The sequence below is a fragment of the Phlebotomus argentipes genome, unplaced genomic scaffold, assembly GCF_947086385.1.
Source record: "Phlebotomus argentipes unplaced genomic scaffold, Phlebotomus argentipes genome assembly contig_6, whole genome shotgun sequence".
Taxonomy (NCBI): Eukaryota; Metazoa; Arthropoda; class Insecta; order Diptera; family Psychodidae; genus Phlebotomus; species Phlebotomus argentipes.
Genome location: NW_026776145.1, coordinates 2,644,504 through 2,663,715, shown reverse-complemented (window position 1 = coordinate 2,663,715; position 19,212 = coordinate 2,644,504). Strand labels below are relative to the sequence as shown.

Below are 19,212 nucleotides of genomic sequence, written 5' to 3'. Positions count from 1 at the left end.
TTGAGTATCATACAGAAAGTTTGTTTGAGCATGTCTGACAGCTTCCCATGAAGTGCTCTCATTTGAAATTATATTTGCAGACCACTCATTTCAGTTAGGCTTTAATACAAAGTTCCGCTTTTTGCATCATTCAGAGAATTCCTGCAGCACAATAGTTTGTCGCGTATTCTCAAGTTCAAATTGCTCATCAACTTGAGCACAAGATTATCACATCCATCTTTCTTCGCCTCAATTCTCTTCGGACCACTTTCCATTCTACCACTATATCATTATCCACGTGTAAATATAACAAATAACGATTACTTTACACACCCGCTCACTGTATTAGATGAACAATATATTTATTTTGAGAACTTTACGTGAGCCATTAAAAAATTTATTTGATTCAACTTTTTAATTCATAGATGTTTTCAAAGGCTTTGTCGGGTGTCTATCAAACTGTCTATCATTCTCGTCTAGCTCTCCCGACTGAATTGAAAGGAATTAGTTATTCAAAGCCTAGCCTAATCATGAATGCTTAATACAGACGTGAAAGATTAAATCCAAAAAGTTTATTTTCAGCTTTCCAGTGAATATAAACTTTAATAAAATATTTTTGTACGAATGTTGGGTGACTCAGAATCATTCTCTCTTCAATACAACGTGACTTTTTGAAAAAATTCAAGTATACCTTGTGACAATGAGTTTTCTCAGTTTTTATTACCTGAGAACCTGGAAAGGCACGTAACTTAAGTCACACATTCCAACCAAATTTATTGTGAATTAAAACACCTTATTGCGACTATATAGTGCAAAGTTTTGCATATTCAGTCATACTAACTTTTATATACTCTTCACAGTCACGAAAAATTATTACACTCTGTACAAAATCCATGCCATGTTCATTCCATAAAATATCGATTAATGCAGTTTGTCTAACAATATTTGTTATATGTAATTGTGCCACTTATCCATAATCTTTACAATCTTTAGGTGTAATAAAGTCTGCTGTTCAAAATTTACCACTGTAAGTACTTAAACACCAACACAAAGAGTCGTCCATTCTACCGCTAAAGCCATGAGTAATTCAATATGGGAAAAAATTACCCAGTGAAACACAATCCTCCTTTATTAATGGCATTTAAGTTTAATTGGTTTAATATGACATTAAGAGTGTGCTTCAGTGTGCATCTGATACTGAGGCGGGTTATAGAATTGATTTCATTTTCTGCCACAGAGTAGGCGCATTCCTTGCAATACGTTGCTACTTCTGTATAGGCACAAGAGATATTGTCCTCATTGGACCATGAACTTAATAGCATGTCAACCGATTCCGCAAGCAAATAGAGTTGAAACGAGGACGAAGGATTAATTATTTCACAGAGTGCATCACGGAAATGCCTTGCTGTGCATTTCTATTTTTGAGGCATTTTCGGAGGAGAAGGAAAGCCGCATAGCCTTCGTTTTATTGATTCGTCAATTTCAATGAGAATATTATACTGGGAGCTTCTCGATGTTCTTGCAAATTCTTTTGCTTCTCCATCAGGCATATTGTGATGATGTTAGGCAGTCGGGAAGTTGGATAAGCTGCATCAGCCCATCAGGGATAATTCAATGTGGATAATGAAAATCAATTCTCAATAGCTGATCTATGTGCTCAACAACTTTGTTTGCTTTATGAGGAGGAGGAACTACAAGTGTAGACGAAGTATTAAATTGGATCTTGTTGTATGTGTGTAATGACACCCAGCAGAGTTTCAATATATTATTAGCATCAATTAAATTGATGCTGAAACTTCACTACAAATATCCACCAGTATCACAGAAAATTCTGCAAGAATGACACCCCATGGTCATTCTGTTGACTCTTCCAATTACTCACAGATTTATGCCTGCAACTCTGATAGTGCAGAAACTCTGGGGAATTCATCATACGAAGACAAGCTATAACAGCTGAGGATGCAAGATGAGAATGCATTTTGACAAGATACCTTCACATGACATCAAGTATGAGGGGGAGATTTTTGAAGAATTTCCTCAGCACAGCCACTATTTATATAGTCCATATATTAAATCAAAATATAAGATTTATTAACATTTTAAAGAAACTTATTTTCACAATTATCATATTCAATTAAGAAAATTGAATGACAAAGTCGGAAATGGCGACTGCAATGAAATGTAAATATTTTTCAAAGCACATCAACATAAGTCGTAGAAATTATGTTTAACATCATATATATTTCACGAAAACAAATTAAGTGCGAGAGCATGCTGAAATAATCATGTTTTCCCAATATAACATACAAGGAGTGACGATGGTGTATGGCAGATTGAAAACAATCAGAACAAGCAAGGCTAAAATCGACACACAAAATACCATACATTACGTGATTTTATGTACAAATGCGAAGAAATCTCACGTACGCTTTACACAAGACGAATTTTCATTTCATGGCTGTAGCATTGTTGTATGGTTGTCATACAAAAGGGAGAGTCTCATTTGTAAGATTAAAGAGAATTCACCATGCCTCATGCTTTTCTGTATCATTAAAGCAAAGGACATCATTCGGGAAGAGCTGATGATGAAATGATTTAATTAAATTGCGAGGCAGAAGGTAGAAGTATCATGTGAAGAAGTGAAAATTATCCTTCATTGTGAATTTTCCAAATTCAACATTTTGCGCTGCTCTTCCAAGCGTGTATATCAGTTTAGCCGGGATGTTCTATCTAAACACGTTCCCACTCAGGACTGTTTCGAAAAAAAGCGTAGTCAGTTTCATAAGAATCTTCTACATGCCGAGAGATGATAACTGCCGCTGAAACTGACGGCATACAAATATTAGGATTAATTTGCAGCATAAAGGATGAAGAACGTGGCTTGGAAAGTAAAGTGCACGAGAAGGGAAACGTGTTAAAGCATCTGCCGGGAGTTAACAGACTAGCCGCAATGAAATGACACATTAGCATGCTATTAGATTTTCATTTCCTGCTTTCCTAAATGTTTAATCATCATTCAAAATATCTCCCAAATGAGAGCATACTTTTCCCGACACCATTTGTGGTTGCATGAATTGAATAACCGATTCATGGATATAGTAATTCTGCACTCTTCGCAACGGGCGGTAATTCATCTTGTGCAAACTGAAGCTCTGGCACACAACAAAGTTTTACACATTGTATGGAATATCTGTAACACCACAAAACTTTTCGTACATACATGAAGTTCACCTAAAAATTTAATGAATATCTTTTCTTTCATATTGCATAATGCTTACTCAAGCTGAACAACACACCAACACACATGATAGAAAAGCGCACAGCAAACTTTTAGGCCTGTCAAAAGTTTTCTGGCTGTTGCATAGTTTAATTCTAATCGAACTCACACCCACGATATCTTCACATGCATGCACTGGCACCGAAAAGTCCCTTTTTCTACATTTCAATGTGTCTGTCGGAAATGTTACAATCTAGAAGCTCATCCAGAGCAAAATCAGTACTGTTTTGCAGCACAGAAAGTTCTCAGCAACGTTGACCGATGAAAATGCACTATGTTGATGTCATGCCCTTCTATGGGGTTAAAACAGTGTCACAGTGTGCATAAACCACAGATGAAATGCGAGTATTTGATTAGAAACACAGCCAATAAAGTGCTTTCGGCTTCCATTTTAATACCACTTGAGATGACTGGTCAAAGTGCCGTTTCTGTCGAAGCTTCTGAGGCGAGTCAAGAAGCATACAATTCTGAAACATCGTACAGGATATGTGATGTCCTGGAAAGGCTCTCTCCCTACTTTTCTCTTCGAGTTTTATTCAATTTAACCCATTACAAGGCAAACTCCATGTAAAGTTTATATCGGAGTAAGAATTCTGGCGGAAATTGTGTTACGGCCCAGAAATTGTGAAGATATAAGATAGTAAATTTGGTCCAATACTGAAAAACAATTGCCTCCCTTTTCCTGGAATTCTATTGCTATACCGCAGAAATTTCGGACATCTGTGCTGAGAATTCAATTAGAGACATTTTATGGGAATATTTTCTGCATGAAGCATTCTAATATACTTAATACGTTTATCAACAAAGGGAAATGCATTGTATTTCAATTCCACTAGCAATATCTGACGATGCTAAAAGGTATGCTTGGGCGTTTCCATGCCATTAGGTTGATTGAAATGCTCTTTGTGTGTGAGAGAGATTGCAGGATTGGTTCGTAATTTAACATGCACAGATCAAGGAGACTCTGGATGGTCCTGCTTGAGCAATATTGGCCTTTTCACTATGAATCCAAGCTGAAAATCCACCTCTAATTCGATTAAATCGTGAGATTTCCAACAAATAGCTAGAAAGACATGTGTACCTTAAGTTTCTTACCCCGGAGAACTTCTAATATCTCAATTCAATTCAGCTGATATCGTTTGGCACAACCCTTAACTTGCCATTCAGACTGTATTTAATGCGCCTTATAATTCAACTTTACTTCAAAATACACCTGAAAGCCCGATTCTGTGAGTGAACTTTTGCCCAACATCATGAGAGTTCCATCTTTAGTGTTCTACATGAGACCCAAGCAGAGTTTTCCGTCCACATAGGGTTCAACATATAATCCGTCTAATAGCTGCAGGTAACCAATAAAGGAATCTACTGCTCCAGATACATTGTAAAGAGCTTAAATTTATAGTGACCTAAGCAAGGTCTTAAGAAATTATTTTGAAGGTGCTTTGCAAGGCACTGATGATGAATCAGCTGCTTGTATGTACATACATAGCTGTGGGTGAGGACTGGGAACGTTGGATTACTTCCTTGTTTCATTTAACCTTCGTCGCTCAGGCATTCAACGGAAATAGCACAGAAAAAGAGATGAAATCAATACGTACAAGGAGTGTTCTAAACTTAGCAAATCATCAAAATGATACGACAATTTGTGCGGGAAAGGAGCAGAAGCTGAAAGATGCGGGATAATAATGGAAAGTCAGAGAATATATATTGTTCGCATTCCATATTCCTCGTCCTGTGACAGTGAAACGTGGAGAATTAAAAATTTAATGCAATATGACCAGGATGAAAACGCTCGACAATTGGGATTTTGCACCAATTCTAACACCCTCAATACTCCATTATGCGAAAGCATAAGCCCAACTCACCAGGTTCGCTATTTACTTGAATAATTGATTCACCTTATTCGCAATTGTGTGACGTGTAGGGAATGCCATTTATGTTTATATGCTTCTAAACAAAACACGTGAATGTTCTCATATAAAAAACTACCTACATTGATTAAACTATATACTTTCGCCCGAAGGTAAAGTTTTGCTGGTGGAAAAAGCTTCGCTCGGTGAAAGAGGAGATATTTTGTGTAAAAAGAGAACAAATCCACAATGTGTGACACAAATAGTCATATAATGCTGCATTATAGTGGAAAGTATGATGGCAATTTACTTCCACAGTTAGTGTATTGTGTTTCACCAACATTCACATTCGAGTGCATATTTGCAATTTTCAGCGAAAAGACATACAGAAAAATTATTCTAAACCCCAGGGTCAGTCAGAATTATTCTCCTCTGCCGTGTTTTTGCCATTTTCCGCCTGGTAAACACATAATGACTATATTGTTCGATATCTGCATGTTGTGATGTGTAGAGGATTTGATTGACATTTGCTACATTCCTTAATTTCGCGAAATAATTACAAGAGACGTCTCATTGTTTTCACCATATCTCGCATTAAATTACAGTTATGCTCGTTATATCTCTGTAAATTTTGCTGATACAATAGTAGAAATCCATTGAGTGTCTCTGTGCACTCTTGAGTTATCGAGAAACAATATGAAATCAGAATCCAAACATATACGGAGCTCAAACTGATACTTATCACTTCCAATACTGTTTTTACGCTTATCCGATTCCTTTTGTTTTACAGAAATATTTCTCCATTCATGGGTAGTCGTTTCATTTTGAACGTGAGCTTTTATATTTCTTGTAAAAAAAATTTCCTGTTTGTTTCATTTATTTCCATGACGCTTGAAGGAATCTTGATGCGGATTTTAGACTCCGTCATCATTTGACGACAGTTCTCTTGATTACGTAGAGCAAAATAATATTCTTAACAATGTAGAAGACTTAAGCAAGAAATGTACATACAGTTACTCTGTATTTGTTCATATTTAATTTTACTGGCAATAATTTCTTCTACGCAAGATGAATCTGTGAGACATTCTATATTGGAAAAGTTACTGTGCCAGAAGATGTGTATCACAATAATTCTTGAGACTTTATGATATTCATTTCCTCCGTTTCAAATGAGAATGTCTATCAGTATTTGCACACAAAAAATTCACATTTATTTTTAGTCGAATGTCTCCAAGTCAAATTTTAATGTTCTGCAAAAAAGTGATTGCTGAGATGTTGAATTCTTTGCTTTGCGAATCTTCTGCAAATTCAAGTGTTGTCGAAAACCTTGAATTTAATATGGTATTGACACGTAATGCTTAATGAGAGATTGCAACAAAATAGAGGAGAAATTGTTATAATATTGTGTCTCTGTGATGAAATCTTATAAGGTAATACAGCTATACCTACACTTATTTAATCTCAGAGGCAATCTTGATGTCAGAAATTCTATTGAAATATCATCTTTGGCATCTGAGTGTACTCGGAGAGTCGCTTCCTCTCATTGTTTCACGCTTATTTCAAATAATATGCGCTATAAAGTGTGAAGTGTATCTTGATGATCATGTGGGGATTACAAGAAAAATATCATACTGGCTGCTTCTTCTAAAAATCTCTATTTACCCTCACTGTTTGGACACGTCTGCTAAGCAAAACATTGTAAACTATATTTCTTTATTTATTATTTACATTTTCTTTTACTTTGTCTATCGTCGAGCACAAAACATGGTATTATCTTAAGCAAAATATGTACAAACCACATTTAATAATATTAGTTTTTCTACATCCAATTGTAAGTCGTATTGTGACAGTTTTCGGACACATTCGCTTAAGAGTTCGTGCGACAAATAAAAAGGAATTGGTCAGAGTGTGTTTAGGATAAACTTGAATTTTGCATGATGTGGTGAAAATGTTCAAAGTAAAACATGATGAATTAACGAAAAATTTATCTTCTTTTCTGTTTATTCACGGCAACGCAAAATCCTGTTCTTTTAACCTATTGCTGCAGTAAAAAACCCGATAATCTCTACAATATCATGCTGTAGGTTGAAAATAAATCTGGGCAATTAAAGAGAAGAGTTTCACATTGACCACATCCACTGATGCGCATTGGCAGTTTATATTCTTTTTCGTGATAATACTATATGAAATTTATTAAAGCATCTCGACGTATCATGAAGAGAAATATGTAAGTGGAAATATTCTATTATTATCGTCATTGATCACCAGGAGACGCGATGAAGAACTAGACGAGATTAAGAGTGGCGAAAAAATCCGCGAAGGAGACGCAGAAGAAGTGGCTAATTTTAAATTGAAAGCTCACCAAAATAGACTGGGATTTTCTTTTCCACTCTCACTTATGTAATTGAGAAATGAAGTTACATACATATTTCTCATATTAGCAGAAAAACTATACAGTGCGCGTTGTAAACACAACTTTTATCGCCGTCTGCAGATTCCCAATTGATCACAATATAGATAGATAGTCAGAATTGATTGAATTGAGTAGATTACTTTTATGGCTTTTCATTCGACGAGGTTTATGTCCAAGTGTGCATAGATGTAAATCTATGGGAACCAAATTAAAGTTGTAAATAACACAACACTATCATGTTTTTTTCCTTGTGAAGGGAGCATAACTTTGTAGATTATAATTTCTACTTAATTCAGGGCACGATATTGGCGGTAGATTTAATGTTTATGGAGGGAAAACAAATTTAAGTCAATTCAGAAGAAATACGACCTTTTATGCTAAAAGCATAAATACTTGTACAGATACATACATTATATTTTAAAAGTTTAAAATTCCCCTGACAGCATTTGTGGGCAGAGAGAGTCAGTTTCCAAAAAATCTCTCTGACATTTAAATTCTTCCTGTGGAGTTTTCTCTTCATCACCCACAAAAGCAATAAATTCCTCAAGTTGTCAAATCAGAAGCATACATTCTGTCATTGCAAAGAATGTTTCCACTGGGTAGTTGAAGACGACTGTCAGCCAGCATAATCCCCAGCAGTTGAAAACATCACAAATTTCTTACACGTGCCAAGATAAGTATGAAGATTAAATCTGAAATTGTTTCTCCAGCTTAGAACTCGAACAGCAATTAAAATGACAGCTTCAAGTGGAAAAAGTATATTTTTGACTCAATGTGTTCCGTAATGAAATTCCACAATAACAAATATGGCGAGTGGCGGAGAGACTTTCCTATCCCCCAGTGAGATTCGTAATGCAAATTTTGACGAGTCCCAACGTCCCAACTGAGCAAAGTGGAAAAGTTTGGAAGTGTGTTTTTTTTTCTTGGAAAATGCAATTGCATTTTCCTATCTCAATTATAACTTGATGTAAAAGTAAAGTGACTCATTTCGCTGACTCTGGCTGAATTCTAGATAAATTGAGATGATAATTGTGGGTCTTGGACAAAATCATAAACTATCATCTTAATCCTTGTATTTTCGAGAATATCCATTCACTCATTGACGACCGCCACGTACATTTATTACATATTATATATATAATTCCACAATGTTCAGAGCACCACTTCGCCAATCACTGTCATAAAAATCACAATAATATCTTGAAAATTTATAATCATTATATATAACATGATGAAGAGAGCCTCAGCAAACCATATTATACAATTTATATGATATCCCCACAATTCATCACTATGTTATCTGTATTGCGTGCTATATATAAATATAAATGATACGCATTCGCGTCTGTAACTCACGGTCCCCCACAACACCCAATGGAATAAGAAAGCGCGTGAAAATGGAAATAGGATTTATACGTGCACATCTATATATCTGTATATATCCACGACTCTGATGATATTAAAGTGAGGCTATACTATTTGAATTCTTTCTCAAATTTTTAGCGCCTTTTCACTATAAATATAGAGCTTTTGAAGTAGATGTTGTGTGTATATATTTTTCGTAAATTACATTAAAGTAGGTGGTAAAGTGACACCACATCTCTAAATATTCGCCCTTATACAACACGAAAGATATAAAAGTCCTAAATTACGATAAATGTGCAGATTTGAAGGAAATCTCCTTAAATTATGAGATATCTCTGGCTTAGCTCTAAGTAAGCAAAATGCAAAATCAGCGTTTGCTGGAAGCTTTTGAAATGTGCCAAAATCCCTTGATATCGCGAATGGTTCACACTGCGATGTAACAAAATTGATTCTAAAGTAAAGAGAAATCATTTCACGTGAGTGAATACGCAAATCGCAAAACTTTGCTAAGATATCAAATTCACTTGCATTCGTATTACATTATACGTCAAATTAAGTTTTAAATTCTCAAGTTATATTCCTACATGTCTCAACCAATAAGTTGCATCTAATTTATACGAGAAGACTTGACAAGAGTTGTCAGAGGAAAACGATTACATACACTCCAGAATGCCTGGACTTTTCAAAGAATATTAAAATGTAAGGAAGACATTTCTGTACTTATGCAAAAGGCTAAGTATTGCGTTGACATAAAACGTACAAAACATTCCAAAAAATATTTTTTAACTCATTGTAAAGTTTTATTTCTCTACTAACCGCATGTAATTAATTTGTAAATACAATGAAACGATTAAAAATATTTTGTATAAATGAAAAGAGTGAGAAATAAATTTGTAAAATCCATATTCATCAATTTAAATATTAATGCAGAATTATATATACATTCACACCACACACAAAAAATTAACTGCATATGAAACTTGATATGCAAAATGTTGTATAATTGGAACGTTCATATTCAATTGCATCTTGATTGGAAAATTCGAAAATATGGGTATTTAAACAATTTTTACACATGTTTGTACCCTTAAAAAAGGATAAAATTATTATTTTTTATATTTAAAGTTATGTATTGGAATATTTGGTTAACACAGTATTTAAAATTATTTTCTGCCCGGAAGGATGAGTATTGATTTAGGAGAATGCCTTATAAATTTACAACCTCCGTAAACACTCAATTTCGAGCTCATAAAATGGTCATAAAAATCCCTTTGCACGCATCAAAATAAAACCCCAAGTCATTAATAGTAAAAATTCCATAACCAATTCAAATTTACATGAAAGAAAAAGGAATATGGAAATCCGAAGAGGAATAAGAGATAGCAGTGAATTGAATGTATGTATATGGATGAATGTACAGCACACAATCTCATAGAAATATGTTTATATTCCTCTCTAGATTTTGGTAAGATAAAAGCATGGGATGTTGGCGTATTTTGGGGGATCTCGTTGCCCTGTCGATGGAGATGAGTTGCAATAGTCACGGCTCAGCTATCGGAAATTTCTGCCGAAAACACAGTTTCACTAATACCAGCAATATGTCACAATTGCAGTACCTAATCCGAAATCGTCATGTGCGATATGTCGATTCCCATCACAATAATCTCTCCCTGGGACATTTGCGGTAAAGTACTTCGCCCAGGTGAGAAGAGTCATGATAAAGTATGGCGCCAATTTCACACGGCAAAATCAATACGAATAATATTTTTACTGCTTTGCCGCTTTGCAGAGACTCAGTGTGTGAATCAAAGTTGAAGTAAGTTAATCAGGAATTTATAAGTCAGTCATGTGAATAAATTTCTGACGCTCTCTATATGGCATGAGTTAGAGTGTCGTCATGTATTTGTTTTCCGCAAATTTCAGCAATAAATATTCAAAACATTTTTCCACCTGCGCGTGTAGAAGTGGCTTCTGTTTGAAGACACTGCGGCTCATGTCGCTTGTTAATTGCAATGTGGTTAATATATCATCTGGGCAGAAAATTACTCCATTTTAGTACCCATACTCTGTTTGTTTTTCCAACTGTTGGCGGGATTATGTAGTCTCGTGGTCTCGTAATTATAGATTTTCGGTTTATTTTGTGTTTTATTGAACTTTTCCGCGGTGGAGTTCTGGCATGGTTACTGGTGCCTATTGAGGAGTATATTTGTGACATTCTGACATACCTTTTTTGACCCAAACATTTGTCAAATTCATATTAATGCATAATGTATGTTACCCGAATTGTACGTACGTTCTCAAACATACACGTGTGAGGTATAATGCCAAATTTCTGTCGGGACGAAAATAATAATCTCTCAATAAAAGATTTTATAACAGCTCTTTGGTGTGATTGCCATAAATGTTCCACGCCAAGCTTATCCCATACAAATTCAAATGGCAGAATAAACAATATTGAGAAGGAAATGCAAAAGTTTATTGCCAAAAGAAGCGAATATGAAATCCAAATCAGATTTTGAGAAAGAAATTCTCCCCGAACTTTTTTTTTTCTCTTAATACATCAACTTGACAACAAATTGCTATTGGTGAAATGACATCATATAGTATATTTTATGGGTAGGTAAAGAGTTTTTTCTCGTTCTGCCTTAGCACAACAAAGTATCGGAGAGTATACAAAGTATCTTAAACAAATACAAGAAAGTATATGATGATACAAAAGAAGGTTCTTTTCTTCTCAATGTGAGAATATAGTTCCCTTTTTGCGAGTTGTACAAATTTTCCAGAGAAACCATATTGTCAGACATTCTTTTATTAATATTTGCCCTTAGTCATCGGTACCCCCTGTGAAGTTAATAGATACAGCATCCAGAGTGGTATAGACAGAATGGGTGCCACCAGCAAAGGAATAGATATCGCACAGCAAAGTGGAGGAAAAGTAATGAAGATGTATTTCCCTCTCATCAATTAATTTTTTCCATATTTATATATGTATAGTAGATAGATAAATCTTGGGTACGTTGGCAAAAATACCACTTGTCTCGCTCACTTGCTCGATCTCATTTTTCCGTGTGGCAAGAGAGAAATTTTGGCTTTCATCGATTTTTTAATTACTGAAAATTTTCACCCCTCGTGGTTTGCCAAAGTCCACAAAACGACGTTTTACCACGCGCGTGGACAATCTCAAAGCCAAAACCATTAGCCATGAAAGGTATTGTAAATGTGACGGTTTTTCGAAATCATTAGCCTTTGACTATTGACCAGAGGCTATGGATAAGCTTATTTATTGATACCAAAATCAAATTTCACCCACTTTTGCCATGCGGCAGATAAAAGCTTTCGCTTTAGTGCTCTGATATCCATGTGTCAATACAAAGTTCAGAGACTCTGCTAAATTTTTTGTCATAATTCTACATATAAATGCATCAATTGGCACAGTTTTCTGCGGATATAAAATAATATTGTCAGTGTAGACTTGATTAAAAATATCAAAAGTACATCTCAATGCTCAATGAGAACTTCCTCGGAAAAACGACAATAAATCATTAGAATATTCCATTAAGAGAAGAACAACATATTGTTGTCGCCTACAGAATAAACGCACGTATATTTCTCAAATGTCAACTCTCTCGCAGATATTAAAAATTCTGGTAAAAGTCAGATTTTGCGACAAGCCTCTGAGCACTCTGCGAAGATATCCACCATCGCTTGTACAGCTCTTGTGGGTATCTTGAGGAAATTTGTAGAGCAAAGTGAGTGGAAAAAGGTCTCTGTGATTCCAACTCTTCTCCAAGTCATGAGGCGATGTGTCGTTTGATGTGAAAAATAGCAAATAATACGGGAAGTTGACGTGAAATGTGAATCACAATTTTGCATGTGATTGTTCACATTAATTTATTTATGTCCCTCACATCTCACTTGATCATTCAATCTCTCACACAGCATCCCCCCTGTGGCTCACCTCGCAACTCATTTGTTAATTACACAACAAAACTCACATTTTGTATTCCACAATTGAACTGTTAATCACTCCCATGGAGATCTCTAATGTCGCCAAGTGGCACCGCACAGCACATCAACTCTAGCGCCAAAACAGTTATATTTTGTGTGTAACTCCTTTGCTCTCGGTGAATTACGGTCTCCTCTAGTCCTGGCCATTTGCACTGAACATCTCACGGCGGAAAGGATGCTGGAGTGCGGCCCACTTTGGGGATGATTTGAAATTTATCTCCGCAGCCACCCTTCGGCAGAGAAATATTTGATCACGTTCACGCACTCGGCGAACGGCCTATACGCTACGTGGACAGGCTATATTGTGCCCCACGATAAAAAGAATCCCACGGAAAAGTTTTTGGCAATTTCACAACACTCAACTCATTATTGCTGGCAAAGTGACGGGGACATTTTTAGCCACAAATCATATTTTTCACTCAAAAATAACATTTTCTATTTTTTCTATGTCGCCTCAAACGAGAGAGCTTCTTGATCGCACAGAATCACTCAGCACTATATATATGGGAGTGTGTATATGCACTATAGTGGCAGCATTAATAGATTTCCTTCAGTGTATATAGAGGAATCAGCTCACTGATTAATTATACGCGTACACTTAGGACGTGCTGTGGAGGAGTCATGGGAAAAATGTTGCTTGATTTATTGATAAAGAAAATCCCTGGCGGTTTTGTGATTGCTCAAAATACAAAATCTTCCCCGCGCGCCACACACTTCGGCATAGGCAGACCGCTCGGGGCCCAGTGCTCACCCCAAGTCCAGGAAGTCCTCCCGCGCGAGTCTTGACCGTGGGCTCGAGCACTGCTGGGATCAACCGATAGCCACTATCACCTCAGCTGCGAAGCACTTGCACCAGGCTTCAGCACTGTAGACACAGTCCGGAGCGTACGGCGGACACAAACATCACGGCATTTAATTGTGGACCAACTGACTGTGACTGGGAACGAAAGCAGAGAGTTGTGATAGCAGAAGCGCCAGAACACAAATTTCTCTTTCGTGAGCACCGGAGCCACTCGTGAGAACAAGCCTCTCAGAGACCAATTTAAACTTGGCTCTCTCCCATCAATTTGCAAGGGTGAATGTTGAGTGTGTGCGCAAACGTGTGCCTGAATATGTCGCTCGTTGGCAGTGCTACTGTCACATCTCATGACAGCGGAGAGACGACGCGAAGACACTTTAGACTTCCCATCGTGATTTACTGCGGAGGAATTCAACTTACTAATTACGCAGAGAGCAGAAGTATCTAAAATAAAATCTTTGACTACAGGTTTTGACGAAAAATTTCTAACTGGTAATTCCAGTTCAAACTGCAATATTTTTCTATTAATTCTTGCTGAAAAAATGAAGAAACAATACCAACCTATACACAGCTTTATTCATGTATATAAGCCCCGAAGTGACCTTTTTGCACAGAAAAACAATGCTTCTGTTTGTTATCGAATGTTTTTACACTGGATCATTCATATATACTTGCAAATCTAAATATTCTCACGACGTTTTTGTCCGCACATTTATCTCAATAATAAATCTGCCACTATCTTTCTACAGAGCGCTTTGTGTGAGAAAGTGTGCGTATGTAGTGGCATTTTCTTACAGCACTGAGAACCGTATATAAATATTATAGAACGCCCATGCGAAATACACTCTCACGGTTTCCACGATTGGGGAAAATGGCCCAGCTAGAATTGCACCAGCGCCAGTGAGTATCGATACTCCTCCGAGTGTGGCAGCTGCTTTCTGGGCGTCAGGACGCGGCTGCCATGGCTGAGAATGTGTGAGTGAGCCGACTTCCGCTTGCGAGAAAAGCTCTCAAGTTGGAGTCGAACACATGCTCTGCTGGGTTTTGCACTCAGCCTATCTATCCATCAAATTACATGCTTTTTATCTCACTTCCACGCTCGATGAATTCCGACACACACAATTTTCGAAAATTTCAAACTGAAGAAATTTTTTTTTATTTTCGCTGCTATTCCAAACGAAATGTTATCGGAAAACGTCAGACTCTCTTTCTTCACTTCCTTAAACTTGATTTTCTCAAATCTTGCCATCAACGGAAGTTGTCAGATATTAGGACGAACCAAAATATATATCTAGGCATTTAATATATTCACGAACATAAGGAGAAACTCACAGAATTACCGTGTTTTGTTGATATCCCGATGTTGTGATGGGGTTTTCCTAAATATTCCTCTAAATACCTGTCTTGCTACCTCATCTTATACTAAATGTACAAAATGCCTAACGGTAAATATTTTAGTAATTCCGATTATCTCACCTTTGACCACAGATTATCCCGGGGCATTTACTAATTCTGCAAACACATAGACCCCAATTTGGTTGGGTATCTTGCCAATTTCCAAGGCCGCTTTCCTTCCAATCTAACTATCTCAATTGCAATTTCCCCACGAAATAGAGTTAAAAAGTTAAGAAACACATATTTACATAGATGTATTCTGTAGAGAAATATTAATGAGAGCAGGAAAAGTCGGAAACGCACTATTTCATCAGGGAACTTGAGGAAAGTTTGCACGTTGGGATTTAACCGTATGCGAAGGTGTGCGATTTGAACGGGAGGGGGTGTGACGTGGGGTGAAGGGTAAATTCCATTGAAAGATGACTCAGGGAAATGAGACGAAGGCATGGGCGCTGTATGGAAAGGTTCAGTAAGCTTATCAGTACTCAGAACTGAGCACACTTTTATTTCGCTGCGGTTCGTGGTGGCTTTTGACTGGTGGGCTTAGTCAGAACACCTCAAGTTTCCGGATGTGCTTGTATATTTAAGATTCCACCTACACAGAACTTCTATATACCGCGCTTCGCTGCCCCAGCAAGCGAAAACCGATGGCAGAAAAGGGAGAAAGCAAACGATGTGGAGCATCATGGTCACTACACAGATATATCCCTCGGCTTTAGGGAAGCTTTTATGATTTTTCACTTTATAGACTACATCACATTATATACGAGTTCTTGCTGAGAGTCAAGCTCACATACATAGAAGCCATAGAAGTCATCCACATACTTAGAGAGATACCCAATGCCACCATCACGTTCTGTCTCGATGATACATAAATAGTTTCGCTTCTTGCCATGATCGTTTGCTATCGCGAGAAGTGTCCCAGTGGCGTCACACTTTTCCAGCGACACGATAACACTCTTTCTCAATATATCTGAAGGCTCAGTTACAATGCTCCGAGTGAAGGGATGTTTTTGATAAATATCTCATCTTATGCTAAATATATCATTCCCCCTCTTGGCATCTGAATGCATTCTACTGTTTTGAGCAATTCTTCCCCAAAAGTGTGTTTGCGTGAACCAATTTTCTTAAACACTTGATCTCACCTACCCTGTATATATCAGTACAATATCACGTACATAACTTGGGGTTTATTTTGCTCTTCGCTGTGCCTCGTTCTGCTCGTTTTTGCCCCCGTAAAATTTACTATACACCCAGTGTACATACAACTTTGCTCCATTTCTCTCCGTCTGATAAACATCCCTCACACATCGGAGGGAAAGCATAGTGGGAACAATCAAATCGAATAAGACGACCAAACTAAACTGGAAATGTACATTACATGGGAGAGGAAGTGGTGCATGCTGTGTATCTAGAGTTGGTATATAATAAAAATAGAAAATTCTGCTATACTCCAGCATTGAATTAATTTTCCATTCTACTTTTATTGACGTGTGTCTCTCTTGTGTCGCCTTTACTATCCCTTCTATAGCTTTTCTTATTATTATTCCGTCGATTTTTCTCGGATCAGGCCCTATTAAAATTCTCAGTGAAAACTCTGTGTGAGAAAAATTTGACAGACAAGATGCGCCATTTCAATCAAGTTTTACAAATTCATCACACATATTATTCTGGCTATATTATCATATCAAATTACACGAAGGGAAAGGATAGTTTATGTGGCAAAATTCCGGGAAGAGCAAAATACCCAAGATTTCAAAGACGCCACCAAAACTCTCATTAGAGCTTCCGTCTATACATATTACATTCTTATTATTAATTTATTGTAATAGCGGCAGCGCAATTTAATACATGTACGAGAATAACAATTAATTTAAATTGTCTATTGAGCTGAAATCATAGTACAGATTCATCAATTTTGCATTTGTATCCGTTTGATGTCACACCACACCATCTGAAATAGTGTCGCTCAAGTTATTCATTATTGTGATAATACTCTGTCATCACATGACTACATTAACTGACTATTTAAAGAATTAATTGCAAATAATCAGAAACCCCCTTCGGCACACCTTCTGAGCTTCTGAAGGCTCTCCTACTTTTAATGATGAGAATAATTCCTGTTAGTTCAGCGGCAGAGCAAATAATCTAGCGAATCTCCCCGCAATATCCAGCCAACAATCTACACACCTGTGAATGAGATGGAAAGTCACCCTATTAGCAGATCTGGCGAGAAGGATTAAAAGAATCCTTCTCATGAGCCACAAATCGCTGGGGAAATTCCACAAGAAGAAAAAAAGAACATTTCAAAAGTGAAGATGCACCGAGATGACCCAGTGTCCAGAGCAGCTGACCTTGAACTTGAAATTTGTCAGCTGCTCAAGCCAATGCCCACCAATATCACTGCATTACGCAAGTGATAGCGCATGAAATGGTGCGCTCATGAAAGCTCTCCCCGATCGCCCGTGATCCTCCGTTAAATCGCGTGCGACTTTGCGATAGGGAGAGCGAGTGCACCATGGGCAAGAGAAATCATCTCCTGTTCTCATGAACAATTTCTATGAAAGATTCTTTGACTAATTCATTGTATATGTATTTTGATATAATATAATAATCATTCAATAACATATTTAATAAATAAGTAAGGATAAATAATTTTATTCTACACAAACTTTTGGGGCAAAATATAATTTTAACTTTTTCAACATCCGCCCATATTATAATAGTTATTGCTGGACACTTTGCCCAACAATAGAGCCAGTGTTGTCTAAAGTCCATAAATCCCAAGAAAAATATAACACAAAACAAAGTTCAAAAGCAACGTAGAGATTTCTCCTCACAGACCCTGTGAATGGCTGTAAAAATATTTTTTCATGACTCCCTTCGATAAAAGTTACTTCATGAATACAGAATGATCTCAATGAGAAAGTTTCACATCGACAAGGGGAAAATAGTTGGAGAAAATTTATAAGGGAACAATTTGATTTGCAGCTTCATCATTTTTGATTGGAAGTTCCCATAAGTTTCTCAATGGGATTATGTATTCATTGTGGGATTACCACAAACTATGAGAGTTTAATTATTGCTTAAGAAAAGTTCATTTATTGAGCCAATTTTTGCATTTTTATAGCCAGAAGCATGCAGAAGAAAGTTAATAATCTCTGAGATGGTAATTGTCCAAAGAAAAAATTGATCTCTTATGTCTGCTTCGTTAAATTCGCTGTATTGATTAAAAAATTAGGGGTTTCATAAACCTTATGAATCAATAAAATCCCACATTTCACACAATTCAGACACTCAATGGAATGAACATCAAAATTTGTCACATTACTATCAATATTTTGTCAAGTAGATGTACAAAATATGTCACTTTGATGTGCTCGTAAGCTCACCTGTCGCTTAGAACAGGAAGATCACTACCGACAATCAGTTTTTCATCCAGACAACATAATGTCATCGAGCTGGAGATAAAGCATACGTCATTTTTCTGCAGTCAGCTGGAAATCTCTCGTGTGCACACGAGTACAGTAGTTAGGATATGGCTGCGAAGTCAGGCAATTTTGAATTTTGGGGCATGTGAGTTTTAAGTGCTCACACAGCGGGGCAATTTCCGAGTGACTGGTGGCACGGGAAGGACCAGGGGAGCATCTCATGTGAGCAAAGTGTTACAGAGTAGCTAGTCAGTAGAAAGATATTTGCTCTAAAAAATCTCCTGGCCTTTCATTCATCTTCATTCCCCGAGCATTACAGTCCCATCATTTTCGGCATGGAGGCAGCCTCGGTTGAAAGTCATTTCCTCTCTCCAGCTTATAAATCTCTGAGAGCATGTCTTGAGGTGAGGTCGGTGGAGTTGTGCATCGTTGACGAGGGTTGTGGGGATAAATCGTGCACAAGTAGGAATTCCAGACGCGGGTGCCCAGATTGAATGGATGCTGGTGATGCCTTCAAGTTGCCCATCGTCGAGGGTACCTCTCAGCTCTGTCAGAGATCAAAGTACGTACATAGTGTCCATTATAGAGGCGTTATTTGTGTTTAATAATTTTCACTCAATTTGTGTGAAACAAAGTTGATTATTGTTACTCTTGGAGCGATGTAATCAACTTTCTCTTCGTCAACAATGGAATTG

The 19,212-nt window shown here is 37.0% G+C and overlaps 1 protein-coding gene across 3 annotated transcripts in view; it reads right to left on the bottom strand.

Moving 5' to 3' along the window:
- LOC132256531 (octopamine receptor beta-2R-like) overlaps positions 1–17,345 on the bottom strand; it is a 29,570-nt gene extending 12,225 nt beyond the window's left edge. For 2 of the 3 annotated variants that reach the window (XM_059753002.1, XM_059753009.1), the window contains exon 1: positions 17,277–17,345. In XM_059753002.1, the coding sequence (XP_059608985.1) occupies positions 17,277–17,344 (68 nt within the window). In that variant the 5' untranslated portion in view covers position 17,345. Of the gene's footprint in view, positions 1–12,879; positions 14,202–17,276 lie in introns of those variants that run through there. The other variant, XM_059753019.1, reaches the window with a different exon arrangement.
- Positions 17,346–19,212: the final 1,867 nt, after the last annotated feature.